General features: G+C 34.7%; 3 protein-coding genes across 3 annotated transcripts; all 3 read right to left on the bottom strand.

The window, feature by feature from the left end:
- Window positions 1–6,186: 6,186 nt before the first annotated feature.
- On the bottom strand, window positions 6,187–7,659 carry FSST1_001086 (uncharacterized protein; the record flags this gene model as incomplete). The annotated part of the gene is made up of 4 exons (XM_083224821.1): window positions 6,187–6,483; window positions 6,541–6,933; window positions 7,003–7,335; window positions 7,417–7,659. 4 exons carry the CDS (start codon window positions 7,657–7,659, stop codon window positions 6,187–6,189), a joined length of 1,266 nt encoding a protein of 421 aa, XP_083091268.1.
- Window positions 7,660–8,935: 1,276 nt separating this feature from the next.
- FSST1_001087 (uncharacterized protein) lies at window positions 8,936–10,195 on the bottom strand (the record flags this gene model as incomplete). The annotated part of the gene is made up of 1 exon (XM_083224832.1): window positions 8,936–10,195. One exon carries the CDS (start codon window positions 10,193–10,195, stop codon window positions 8,936–8,938), a length of 1,260 nt encoding a protein of 419 aa, XP_083091269.1.
- A 2,280-nt stretch (window positions 10,196–12,475) lies between these two features.
- On the bottom strand, window positions 12,476–13,706 carry FSST1_001088 (uncharacterized protein; the record flags this gene model as incomplete). Its single annotated transcript, XM_083224843.1, has 4 exons — window positions 12,476–13,235; window positions 13,294–13,440; window positions 13,520–13,619; window positions 13,688–13,706. The coding sequence occupies 4 exons, from the start codon at window positions 13,704–13,706 to the stop codon at window positions 12,476–12,478; spliced, it is 1,026 nt and encodes a 341-aa protein (XP_083091270.1).
- Window positions 13,707–14,531: the final 825 nt, after the last annotated feature.

The raw sequence follows: 14,531 nt of genomic DNA on the forward strand, positions 1-14,531 counted from the left end.
TTATTTTTACTTTTCTTTATTAATAGTTTTATTATATAAAAAAGAAAAAAGTATTTATTATTATCTTATTATTTTATATAGCTTTATTCTAATATAGAGTTTTATTAAAAGCTTATTTAAAAGTATAGCCTTATAGCCTTATAATATTATTAAATTATTAAATATTTACTATTTAGGCTATCTTATTTTTTTTATAAAATAATTAAAAGTCTTAAAGATATAAATTAGACTATAAAGACTTATTTAATCCTAAGAAGGCACTTACCTTATTATTATCTTAGGGTATATAAGATTATTATATTTAACTTAAGCCTAGATTAAATAGGGAGCCTCTAGACTTATTATAAAGACTATTATATAATATATTAAGAGACTATTTACTTAAACTCTATAAATAAGTTATAGACCTTATAGATAAAGAATAGATTAAGGCTAATTTATTATTAGCTATAATATCTATTTTACTAATAAAAAAACTAAGGAAAAAATAGCAATTCTATATAAACTATAGAGTATTTAATAAGATTATATAATAGGACTAATACCCTTTATCCCTTATTAAAGAGATATTATAATTATTATTAAAAATAAAATAGCTTATAAAGCTAGATATTTATATAATATTTTATAAAATATAAATTACCTTAGGCTAAGAATACCTTATAGTATTTTAAATATATTTTAAGCTTTTTAAGTAGCTAATAACCCTATTTAATCTAATAGGCGCCTTAGCTATATTCTAAAGATATATTAATAATACCTTAGGTATATCCTTAGGTATTTTTACTATAGTATATCTTAATAATATTCTTATTTATAGTAAAAGGTTATAAAAAGACTATATATAGAAAGTTTATAAAATATTAAAATACTTATAATAGGTAAGGCTTAATCTAGACCTATAAAAATATAACTTTATAATAAATATAATTAAATACCTAGGATATATTATTTAGGCAGAAGTTAAAATTAAATTTAACTTAAAAAAGGTTATTACTATTTAAAACTAAGAGCCTTTAATATACTTATAAGAATTATAAAGTTTCCTAAGATTTATTAACTTTTATTATAACTTTATTAATAATTTTATTACTATTATAGCACTATTAAACTATTTAATAAAGAAGAATATAAAATTTAAATAGATAAAGGCTATTTAAAATATATTCTAATAGCTTAAGGAAATATTTATTATAGGCCTTATCCTAATATAATAAAAGCTAGATAAGGATATAATTATAGAAGCAGATTATTTTAATATAGCCTTAGGTAAATACTTATCCTAGAAAAATAGCTAAGGAATTCTATACCTAGTAGCCTATTACTTAGTAATACTTAATTTAATATAATATAACTATATAATCTATAATAAAGAATTATTAGCTATTATTTTATATTTAATAGCCTAGTTTATAGAGCTTTATAGATTTTATTATTTTTTTATAATTTATATAGATTATAAAAACCTTAAGTATTTTATAAAAGCTTATAAAATCTTAAAATAATAAATATATTAGGCTAACCTATTATTTTAATTTAACTTTTACCTTTAATATTAACTAGGGAAGCTAGCCTTTAAACTTAATATATTTTTTTAAAGAGACTAGGATTATTTAAATATAGTATTATATAAAGGCTAAGTCTTATAATTAATTAATATCTCTATAGCTATAATTAACCTACTAGGAATTAATAAGGAAAAAATACCTATATAGAATAGGCTAGTAATAAATAGAGATAATATTAATACTACTTAAGTAAAGCTACTATAGAGATTTATAATCTTTATTAATATATACCTATAATCTCTATAAGATTAAAGAGTAATAATATTATATATATATAGGGCTTAATTATAAGCTATTAAAAATAAAGAATAAAAGATTTTAAAGATTATAAAGATAGCTAAATAAATCTAAGATTACTTTATTAACTTATAAAAAATACTTTTATATTAAGGATAAATATAGCTATCCTTATATAAGCTATTTATAATAGTAATTATTTATAATATTTATAATAGCCTTATTATAAAATACCTAGGAAAAAATATAACTTTTAAAATAATTACTTATAATTACTATTAAAATAATATATTATAAGCTATTAGGCAATTTTATAAGAATTACTATTATATTAAAATATATAAAAGTAAATAGAGATAATAAGGCTTATTATACCTATTACTTATTACTAATAAATACTTTATATAAATCTTAATTAACTTTATAGTAAAATTACTAGGCTAAATAGAGGCTAATTTAATATTCTATATAATTATAATAAATAGACTATTAAAGTATATTTAGCTAGAGGTATTATTAAATATTTTAGTAAAAGCTTATACTATATAGTTTAAATACTGCTAATAGAGGTTTTATAGCTTTTTAAGATAAATTATAATTAATAAAAGATTAAATTAGTTAAATAAGTTTTAAATAGAACTTTATTAATTAATAAAAATAAAGTAGCTCTTATTTATTTTTTATTATCTTTAAATTAATAGTAGAATTAAATAAATTAACTAAGAAGTTTAAGCTATTCTATATATAGTAATATCTTTTAAATAGTTTAATTAGCTAGAATACCTCCTAATAATATAATAAGCCTTAAATAATAAACTATTTATAATAATAGGCTATAGCCTAAATAAATTACTATTTAGATTTAATTTTAATATTATATAGTAAGCTAAATAACTCTAACTATTAGCTATAAACCTTAAAGGATAAGCTACTTCTTTTATTACTTAACTTTATAAAGGGTTAAAGATAATATAGGCTATTATTATATACTATTAATAATAAATATAGGATTCTTATAATTAATATTAATATCTAGCTAAGAGATTCTAAGTTAAAAACTAAGTCTAGCTTAATTTATATAATATTAAAATAAATTAATTAAATAAAAAACTTAATTAAGTAATAGCTAAATATAATATAATTAAAGTTTTAAATAAACTTAATATTTACCTTAATATCTTACTAAGGATTTATTTAAACTTTTATATTAATCTAACAGAATAAATAGCCTTAAATTCCTTATCCTTATAAATGCAAATAGATATAAGACTATTACTATAGCTAATTATTTAAGAAAGGGAATTAGAACTTTAAAAAGAATATAAAGTTAAAGCTATCTTAATAGCTAAGAACATATTAGGATAAAAATAATACTATAATATATTAGTTAAATAGAAAGGCTATATTAAACTATAATAATAGCTATTAAAGAATATATTAAATATATAGGTATTAAATAAATATAAAGTAAAATATAAGAGTATATTTTATTTAAATAGCCTTAAATAGGCTAGGATATTACTTAAAATAATAAAGGATTATAGTAATATATTAGCTATAATAATAATATAAATAATAAAAATTAAAAATAAATTATATAAAATTAGAAATAAAATAACCTAGGTATAACCTAGGTATAATATAAATTTAATTAATATAATAATAACTAAATCTAGGCTACCTTAAAAGGTATAATAATAAATACTATTAATTAAAAACTAGTTATTATTATAAAGAAAGTAAAAATAATTAAACTTTTTTAATTTAAAAGGTTTATTATATTAATAATAATAAGAATAAGACTAATAGTAAGATTTATAAAGGGTATAAATAACTTTAATAAAGGCAATAGTATTAATAATAAAGGCAAAAGCAGTTTAAGTATTTTAATTATATTATTTATAGATAAAGATATAATCTGCTTAGGCTAAGGCCTAGAAGTTAGCTTAAATTTACTGCTAAAAAGTAATAGTATTATTATAAGTAAAAAAGATAATTAAATTAAAGTTAAAAGGCAATAGGATAATAGCTTAAGAGCTAGAGATAAATAAGGTTAAATTAGATTTAGAGATTTAATAAATATTAAGAAGAAAGTAAATAGGCTAAGTAAAGATTTAGTTAATATAAATAATAATAAGTAAATCCTTAAATTAATTAATATAATAGTAAAATTCCTTAATAATTTAAAAGTATTTTTTCTTTATACTAAAGATAATAATATATATATTATTCTTAATAAAGGACTATAAATAGTATAATTAAGCTTATAAAGTAAAATTAAAGGTATAAAGTAAATCCTCCTAGGAATATATCCTTTTTACCTTTAAATATTACTTATAAGTATAGCTATTACTTAATAAATAAGGTTTAGAAATCCTAGATTTATATAATTTAATAATATACTAGATATAGGATATAATAAAGGCTATAGGGACTTAAAATTCTTTATTATTACTATCTCTATTAATAATATATATATTAATAATATAATATTTAATAAAGCTATCCTTTTTATTATTAAGGGGAATAAGGGAATTATTAAGAGAATTAATAGTAATAGCTATAGTAATAGTAAGATTTAAAATAAATTAGTAAGGGTTTATATTAATATAATATAGATATTAATAGGCATAGATATAGGTATAATAAGATAGTAAAAGAGAAAAAGGTAAGGTAAAATAAATATATAAAGAGATATAAAAGCTAATTATAATAAGAAAATAAAATAGATAATAGCTAGATATTTATAGGTATAAAGAATATATAAATAAGGATATAAAAGAATTTAATAAAGTAAAATAATAAATATAAGGAAAAGTAATAAGGAGTTATTTAAAAACCTTAATAAGAATAAATAAAAAAATAATAAAGCTAACTAGGGTATATAGTAAGGTATAAATAAAAATATCTTTAGAATAATAATTAGGATATATAAATCTAATAATATCTATAGAAAATAATATAGTAAAAATTTAAAAATATAAAGTAATATTTATTAAAACCTATTTTAAAGTTTTACTAAGTAATTCTAGAAAATAATTCTTAATATTAAAATACTAATAAAAATTTAACTAGAACTTTATTTAGATTTTACTTAAATTAAATTTAAAAAATTCTTTACTTAAAGTAATATTAAAAGGTATAAAAGGGAAGTATATTATAGGCTTAAGCTATACTTATGCCTTAGTTTAATAAGGAATTTAAGTAGCTTATCTTATCTCTATATAAGGAGAAAGGAAAGGTAATTATCTAGAAATCCCTCTTTCTCTCTAAGCTAAATAATACTATCTATTAATACCTATAAATAGCTGCTTAAGTCTAGTCTATTATAAAATATTTTTAAAAAACTTAATATAATAATAATAATTATAGCCTTATTAAATTAATTGCCTTTAATTATAAGTTTTTTTTTATTTTTTATAATATATTTTTAAACTTATAAGCTAGGCTAAATAATAATAAGGCTTAAATAAAAGCTTAAATATTTAAAGGATTTTAAAAAAAAGCTTATAAAAAGTCTTAATATTTATAATAATAAAGCTATTTTCTTTAAAAAATTTAAATTTAATTATAAATATAAAGATTAATATTAATATTTTAAATTATAAATAGCTTAAGCTAATAAAGCCTTTAATAATCCTATTAAATTAATTAAAATTAAAATTATACAAAATGTTATTAAAATAATTAAAGTAATAAAGGTATTTATATTAAAGGCCTTATAAGTAATAAAAGCTATATATAAGGTTAATAGGGTTAATAAGGCTAATTAAAGGTTAATAGGGAATTATATTAAGGATAAAAAAAGTTAAAATATAAGCTAATCTAGAGGTAAAAGCTAACTTTATAGGAATTAATATAATTATATAATATATTACTTTAAAATTCTATTATTAAATTTATACTAAGATATTAAAATTTTAAATTATATTTTAAATTAAAGAAATTTCTTATTATATTATATAATTATTTTAATCTTTATATAATTATATTATTAATAATTTTAATAAAGATATTAAGCTTTATAAAATATAAAATAAAAATAAAAATATTTTTATTTTAAAATTTTATTATTAAATTTATAATAAAATTTTAAATTAAAAAATCTTTTTTTTTATTAAAAAATAAAAAAATATTTTTAATTAAAGAATTATATAATTAAAGAATTATTTTTAATTTTTAATTTTTTTTAAATTCTTTTTATTTTATTTTATTTTATTTTATTTTATTTTATTTTATTTTATTTTCTAAAGAAAAGTAAATTAATATTAATTACTTTAACTTATAAATAGATAATAGTATTATATTATTACTATAAAACTATTAACTTTATACTATACTAAGGTAGGGTATTAAGCAGCTTAATATTGCAGAATGTCTCTTATAAAAGCATCCTTCGGGGATCCTCAATATACTCCTTCACCTTGACAAGGAATTGTACGGCCTCCCGACCGTCTAGTAGGCGATGGTCATAAGTGAGGGCAAGGTACATCATGGGTCGAATCTCGATTTTTCCGTTGACAGCAACGGGGCGCTCTTTGATGGCATGGAGACCAAGGACGGCGCTCTGGGGAAGGTTGATAATGGGGGTGCCCATGAGTGAGCCAAACACACCGCCGTTGCTAATGGTGAAGGTGCCGCCGGCCATATCCTCGATAGTCAGCTTGTTGTCACGAGCCTACGATCTCCACGTTAGTGATCAATTGGTTTCGGTAAAAGAAAAAGAGCAGTTTACCTTCTTGCCCATATCGGCAATCGATTGCTCAATGCCAATCATGTCCATAGACTCAACATTTCGTACAACCGGAGTCACGAGGCCCTTCTCGGTGGCAACGGCAACACTGATGTCGACGTAGTCGCGATAGACGATGGTATCACCGCCGTTGGGTCCCTCGATGGAGGCGTTGACGGCAGGTAGGTCGCGCATGGCAAGAACGCAAGCTCGGGAGAAGGCGCTCATAAAACCAAGCTTGACACCGGTCTTCTTAAGGACGTCCTCCTTGTAAAGTTTGCGGAACTCCATGATGTTGGACATGTCGACCTCGTTGAAGGTGGTGAGAGAAGCAGCGGTGTTCTGAGATTGCTTGAGACGCTCGGCAATTCGGAGGCGCATGCGGTTCATCTTGACCTGCAGAAATGTTTAGCACAACCTGGATCAGGGGCTGGAGTATTCCCCTGCCATATAGCAACAACTTACACGACGCTCTTCGCGGTTACCCATAGAGGGACCGCTTGAGGTGGAAGATTCGGACTTTGACTCCTTCTTCTCGGGCTGTCGGGGAGCCTCGGGCTTGCTGGGAGCGGGAGCGGTCTCCTTCTTAGGCTCGGGGGCAGACTCTTGCTTAGGCGTAGGTTTTGACTCGGATTCAGACTTCGTAGGTTCTTCCTTAGGGGCATCCTTCTTGTCGCCAGATGGCTCACCACCAAGCTCGATGCGAACAAGATCCTGGCCGACAGTAACGGTGTCCTCCTCTGCGACAAGGAACTCCTTAATAGTGCCGGCCTCGGTAGCGTTGACGGCAACGTCAATCTGGTTTACATGTCAACTGGGATATCCTCAAACGGCAGACAAGGCAACACAAGACAATCCAAGTTTGCCATGGCGGCGTACCTTGTCGGTCTCAATTGTAGCAATCTCCTCATCCTGGGCAACGTAGTCGCCAACGCTCTTGGAGAACTGCTTAAGGGTACCCTCAGAAATGGACTCGGCCATCTGGGGGACCTTGATGACGGAATCGGCGTAGGTACGAACTGTCTGCATCATGGAAGGAAGCATGACAAGAGGGTGCGCACGGGGCCTCAGCACCCGAGCGGGCACCATACGGCTAGCGGTAGCTATACTTCTTGACAGCATTTTTGAAAGATTGTGAGGTGATTGCCGAGAGGGAGTGACGGTAAAGACGATCGCGGTTTGGTGTTGAATTGTATGGAAGTGGAGTCTAGGTCAGGAGGAAAAAAGGAACACACACGAAGTGGCAGAGCTCGGACAATGATTCGCGATGTTCCACTCAGAAACAAGTTAGTCGTCAGGCTTTGGGGTTGGGGGTACAAAAATAAGTCAGTTACTCGACACCACCAGGTGCCAATATTTGACACAGGTGCGGCGCCATGATCAGCCGAAAATGGAATAGCGTGGCAGAGAGCTACCGAGGAGGTACATGTCCGACAGAGTAGACCAAACAGCAGCCGCTGATTGGATTTCAATGGCTCTCCATTACCTGATGGCCGACAGCTTAGCCGAGCAGCCAATAGCATCCGGCTTCTCCCGCGGGTAGCTTACTGGAGGTGAACAGTGGGCGGGAAGAATCAGGAAGGCTTCTACCGAAATACCCGGTATGTGAAGAAAATAGACCTTCTTCCTCACCTTGACAGCTCACCTTGACCAAACACGGACAAGTACCTTGTAGGTATGTCATCACCTTTCAGGGATGGAGATATTCGAAGTTGACCTACATCAATTGACTCTTTGAACCCCCTCACGTCTTCATTTAAACACTTGATTAATTGTTTTAACGCCTCTTTGTGCGCAAAAACAATAACTCTTGTCATCATGCTCATGACGGCTTTGACCGGCCTATCTAATCCGTACTCAGCACAGCCACAGCGTCTTTCGCAATAAAACTGAGAAATCTTTATGTGTTACGCTGGTTTTTAAGAGGAGCTTTCCTTCACAGTTACTACAAAGAGGTATCTATGTATCCCAGCCCTAGTGAGCGCCCCATTCACACGCCAATATTCATAAGTTCAATAATAAGATATTACACAAAAATGATTCGTTAGTCCATCCAGCTCTTCTCAAATCGAGACATCCATATGATCCATTGTGAGGACCATCACTCGAGAACCACCGCTTCGTCAGGCATACCGAGCATTGTCGACTACTACATATGCATATACTCATGTCATGACCAGCTTAAGCTTTACCTTCACATTCTGTCCATTCTTTCTGGGAATCCGATAATCTCTTCGCATTTCAGTGAGGGCCTGCGATTGGTCTAGACGGACTCGGGCACTTCATGATAGACTTGGACCGCGTTCAGATGCAGTAATGGTCAGAGTCGCGCCCCCTTTATAAAAGCCAGGCTTGAAACTCAATCGCCACGCTCAACAGACGGGACTACTTATTCGATTTATAGGTGAAGTTCGTCAGAGCGGGTGGTCAAAGAGCGTCGCAAGCCACCATAACTTGATAACGGGCTAGGGTAATCACTCAAGGGTGACACAATGTCGGCGGTATTTGTGCCTGAATAGGGAGACACGGGCTGGAAAGACGCATTTGATGGTACAAACGACTCGAGTTGCTGTTCTTGAAGTGACAAATGCCGTTGCCGTCTTCGTTGTTGCTCTTGGCGTTTCTGTTGCAGTTGGTGCTGATTGTTCTGATTCTTCAGCCGCTGCGCTTCCTCATGCGAGACTGCCCATCCCACAGAACTTTGCTGATGGTCAGGGTGAAAGCTGGACTTGGGTACCGCTGTTGGGACCATGACATTTCCATGGATATTGACAAGACGAGGGCCCTGATACCACCACTGATCCTCAAACCCGTTGTCGACAGTCATCAATGCTGAAGCCAGAGACTGTATGTCCTTTGCTTTACCTCTTGCACGGTCGTCTACTTGCACAGGCTGGGTAGGACGTGAGTATTCGATTGGAAATTCAGGTCCCCATGTTGCTCGCAGACTGGCCTCTCGCGAACGTTTGCGTCCATCCCCTCTTTCACCGTGATCGTCCTCCTCATTATTATCGTCAAGGCCCGCAGGGAATGTCCACGAGTCCCATGGCATGTCGCCTTCTCCGAGTCGGAATTGACTTGGGGTTGCAGGAAGAGCTTTCCAGAGATAAGGTTCGTTCCCTGACGCATGTGGCGGGCCTATGTCCCAAGGGCTGCTGTTTAGAGGCGGGGGTGCAGATTTGCCACGCTCGTGTGAACCACGTCTCGTCGATCTCGAGCTACGCAGAGCTTCCTCTGGCTGTAAAGAGTCTCGTTGCGGCGGTGGTTGCGCTGTTGAACCAGGGGCGTAGTATTCCCTAATGTCGTGTTGTACTTGTTGGGGACGGTATGGCTGGTATGACTGTCCCTGAGCTACACTAGTCGACACAGGGTCTCTACTGTATGTATTGGGAGCGAGATTGTTGGCATGGTAAGCGAACTGATGCTGTAATTGATCCTGAGTTGGCTGGGTCTGTGTGAGCATTTGTTGATGACCGGCTTGATACTCCGATGAAGAGTTGAGGTAGTTGGTATTTGCCGGAGGCAACTGTCGGGGAAACTGATTTGCTCGATCGCGCATGCTCTTAGAGATGTAAGTGATATGCCGGTCTTTGGACATAATCTTGGGAAGCGATAAGCCCATTTCTAGATGGACATAGATGGCTGGTCGGTCTCCCATGGCGGCGATGACTAGGGGAGACGGATCAAAGGTGAGGTAGGGACGGAAAGTGGTAGTCTTGTGCTGAAGAATGGGTTGTTAGATATATGACGACCAGCGAGTGGTTTAGTCCGCAATGGGAGAGTTATAGAAACGCAGAAGAGAGAACAAAGGGCACGATGTATGGACAAGAAAGGGCAGACAAAGAGGTGTGAGATGAATATATTACCTACTATGGATGGAGTTACTCCAGTTGGGGGGTCAAGGCTTAGAGTTGTTCTCCGCTTCTAACCAACTGTGAAGCACATTAATCTGAGGTAAGGTGTGGATAGCGGGAGCAAAGGAAGCGACTAACGTTAGCATGAGGGGCGGAGCTGAGCCTTGTAATTAATCATGTCGAGTCGAAACAGAAGAGAATGCTGGAGGAAGGATGAGCCCAGCTCTAATTAATACAGGTACATCTTCAGCTGGGGTGGCAATCTCGGCGCTGTCCAGCTCGCGCTGTCTCGCCACTTGACCTGACCTGACCTGTTTTTGTTTTTGTTTTGCCAGGGAGACAGGCAAGAGGCATGCGAGCTGAAGAACCAAGCGACTCAGTTGGACGATTATCTACTGTGCCCGTCTGTCGGCGCCGTCTCGATACATACGGGCCCGGTAGTGGAGAGGGGGCTTCGACGGCCCTTATGCCTGTAAGACACGGAGCTTGGATGAAGCTAGGATTCTCCGACAAGACAGGGATAGCGGTGATCTGTTTGTCGCTCACTTGACTTGGCGTTTTGTTGAAACACAGTCATGATCGACGACGACCTCTGTCTTTGGAAACCAACGGGAACAATTCCAAGGCCTCTGTTGCGCCCTTGGTTCAAGCAAAATAAAGTAAGGTAAAGTAAAGTAAAGTAAAGTAAAGAAAGCACAATAGACCGTCGAGCATTTGGTCTCAAAAGCGGGTTATCCAACCAGTTAGTTAATTCAGCTGAGGTCGTTTATTAGGTAGGCCCGGGCAGGGCAGATTTCTTCTCTTTTGTGCCCCACAATACGAGCAAGGGATCCTGGTCGTTGCAGGTTGGCAAACTTCAAAGTGACCGCAAGGCGTGGCGAAGGCATTTCCAGAATGTGTCCGTTCGTTCTACTCCGTAAGATTGAGTGCGCTGTTTATTTTTGGCTCGATCTAATAAGCGAACCCCATATTGTTAAAAAAGCACAAGAAAGATAATGTAGTCTATGTTTTTTCTCTTGTGGATCACATTGAAGCATTGGAATGATCCTGTAGGGTCTTGAGTGCTAGCATCAATAGGCTTACAGGGTTACCAATCCATTTGATGCATTCTCGAAATGCCCCATGCCTCTTCTGAGCCGCCTACCTACCTTTCTTTATACGCAGTAAGATGCACAAGTGTAAAGGCCTGGTAGAATCCTTTTGCCGTCTATCAGTGCTTCCTTTGTCTTGACGTATTTAATGGCTTAACGCTTGTTGATACCTCAGTAGGCTACCCAGTCTGGTAGTCAGACAGAAAGGCTGTGTGCAACATTACCCAACGCTGGTTGACTGACGGGGTCTAGATCCTTCGTCGGCAAGGGAGCATGAAATTGTCTCGACTAAAACGCCGACGGGGCCTGTTTTCATTCCTTCTGAACAATGCCTCTTCCTCTGGTTTGCCGACTCGCCTCGTATGCCACTTCATCTATGGGTTCAGTGAGTTACAGAGGATCGCAAGTGGGTTGAAGGCGTGTTACTTGGCGCATCCTAGAATTTGCACTGGCATCGACTGCTTTTACTCAAGTGACGCACCAAGACTTTTTACTCACAAAACAAAGACACCGCTTTTCTTTACCAGACACCATCGACATTGTCGGCGGTTTTGAATCACCCGACAGTTTCACAGCTATGCATAGCCCTTCCTAGTTTGGTACTGTCCGATGACAGTAGTTGCTCAGCCTCCAGGATAGTGACACATCAAATCACGGTCCATCTTATGACCAATGACTCTATTCCAGGGCCAGAAACATGGCCAGAAATATGACAATGCAGGCCTCAGGGCATGAGAGCAATTGGACACTGGAAGCATGCAGGATGAAATTAGTCGGTCAGTTTGTACTCTTTGACTAGACTTCTTAGGCCGTTTATTCTTGTACCATAAAACTTGCGGGCTAACGTTTCTGCTGCCTACTAGATATGTCATCATTTATTGATTGCGATCAGAGACCCTTGAGCATAGAAAGGGGGATGCAAAAGATGAATGTGCCCTAAACTATAACCAATACAGCAGTGGACATCAGTGCATGAATTAGTTTCTCCCATGCTCATGCCGTCTCTGGTTCCTTGGAAGAGGCCTTGGCTTGTTGTGTTATCTCGCTCTCTTCCATTTGCCAGAATCGCTCGTTCTGTCGCCCACGGCCATTGATTAACCCTCTAACGTCGAAAGGATCAATGAGTGTCTGCCAAAACGGTCTCGGGTCTTTATAGCCTGGCCCTTCAATTTCGGTGACACCATCAGGGGACAGGTAAATCTTATTGTTCCTCGGCAAATATCGGCGGGGATGGTGGATGCTGAACATGATGAGATTCATGAGCATGACCATTCCTTCGAACACATAAAAATACCATTCATATCTCACAACAGGATTTATGGTTGCCAGATCGAAGTCTGCTCCATATCGAAGCTCTGCGATACTAAAGTATTCGACGATACGATAGATGGTTCTGGACAAGATCAGGGTCATGCTTATATAGAGCGTCCATAGCGGACTCGCAAGTCGCTCATTCTTGATACCGCTGATAATGCATCGGCGATGAAACTTGACAGCGAGTGTAAAGAGGAGAACTGCCACGACAATCTGCATTAGTAAGGATGTTTTGATAAGAGCATGGCCCGCCTCAATCTCGCTGTCGTTCAGCGATTGGTTTGCTGAGTACGACGCTCCCCAACCGTTAAGTGCCTCGATGATGGCAGAAACAAATCCAAATGTTGTCAAAACTCTTCCAGGGTGTATTGGCGAGTGGTACGGGACGTAGTACAATATTCGACCAATAATGCGATAATTTTGTAGTTCAAGGAGTGGGCTGTCGATTGTCAGTACATTGTATCATGACAGTGTCGCATCGTCAAGTTATAACTTACGGGGCAGCATAAGTGATACATACACTTGCGATAAATATGTCAAGATTATCATAGTGAAATGCTCCATAACCTCTGAGTATGAAGCCGACCGCAAAGAGCAAACAGCAGAATGGAAACAGGGGTGTCAGCTTCCAGCACTTGTAGCGTCTGCGATAGGTCTCAGTATTGCATCACTCTTATTGCTCCTCCTCGGTTGAAAGGAGCTGATCCTGCTCTTTCGACTTACATGCACTGCCATGTATGTAAGCAGCCTGCTAAACAGAACGCAATACAGAAGAAAATAGCTGCGCCCTTATTGGGAGCATAGAACCAGCAGCTACCGTCAACTACTTACTGTCAGATCTCTCAGAACCAGAAGAAGAGGGAACAAGCATAAGATCACAGGAAAACATACTGTTTTTTCCATCAGACATCTTGGTGACTTTGAGTTCCAATTGCGCGAATTCTTGAGGATGGTTCACTCATCTCTTTGTTGTATTAGAGAATCTTTCGAATTTCTCTGCCTACAACGGCACTGAACTTCCTTTTATATCATTCATTGTCGAAAACAACTAGCACTTTGCCAAAATTTCCTCCAGGAGTAACATCCTGCTTGGCCACGACTTGACCAACTGTTGTCAATCTGAGCTTTGTGATGTTGGATATGACCAATAAAGAGTCGATGCGAGGAATACGACTCTCAAACTAGTGTATCATGTAGATCATCCGAAGTGCCTTTCGGTCTTCCAAGAGTATCTCCAGACACCTAACAATGGCTTGGGTACCCGAGACCACGGCAGCATACTTAGTTCGTTTCTCTGGCATGCCCGTATTCATCGCATTATCAACATGCCATTGCCTGCACACTAACCACATCTTGTCTCTGATTCACCTCCTGTATTTTTTTTATAATTACACCCCATGAGATGCAAAGAATTGTGCGGGGTATATAGGTTAGGTACATAGTTGTGAAAGATACTCTCTAACGAATACAGGTCCAGCCGATTGGTATTATGGTGAGAGAAGAATAACGTGTTTAGAAATAAGCCTAATGTACAATTACAAATCAGAATAAAGTCAAAATAGCTCGCTTGGAGAGACTCCTGGGTTCGAATAGACAAATCCTTAGAAAACAAATGTGAAACTCAAGCCATGTATTCACCCTTAGGCCGGCTGATTCTGTTCCAAACGCGGAACCGATACGTCCTGCTGCATGTTCACAAACCCATCATGTGATCAAATACCTTTGTACCGTCATT

Source organism: Fusarium sambucinum, chromosome IV, assembly GCF_050947815.1.
Source record: "Fusarium sambucinum isolate potato_lamoka chromosome IV, whole genome shotgun sequence".
NCBI lineage: Eukaryota > Fungi > Ascomycota > Sordariomycetes > Hypocreales > Nectriaceae > Fusarium > Fusarium sambucinum.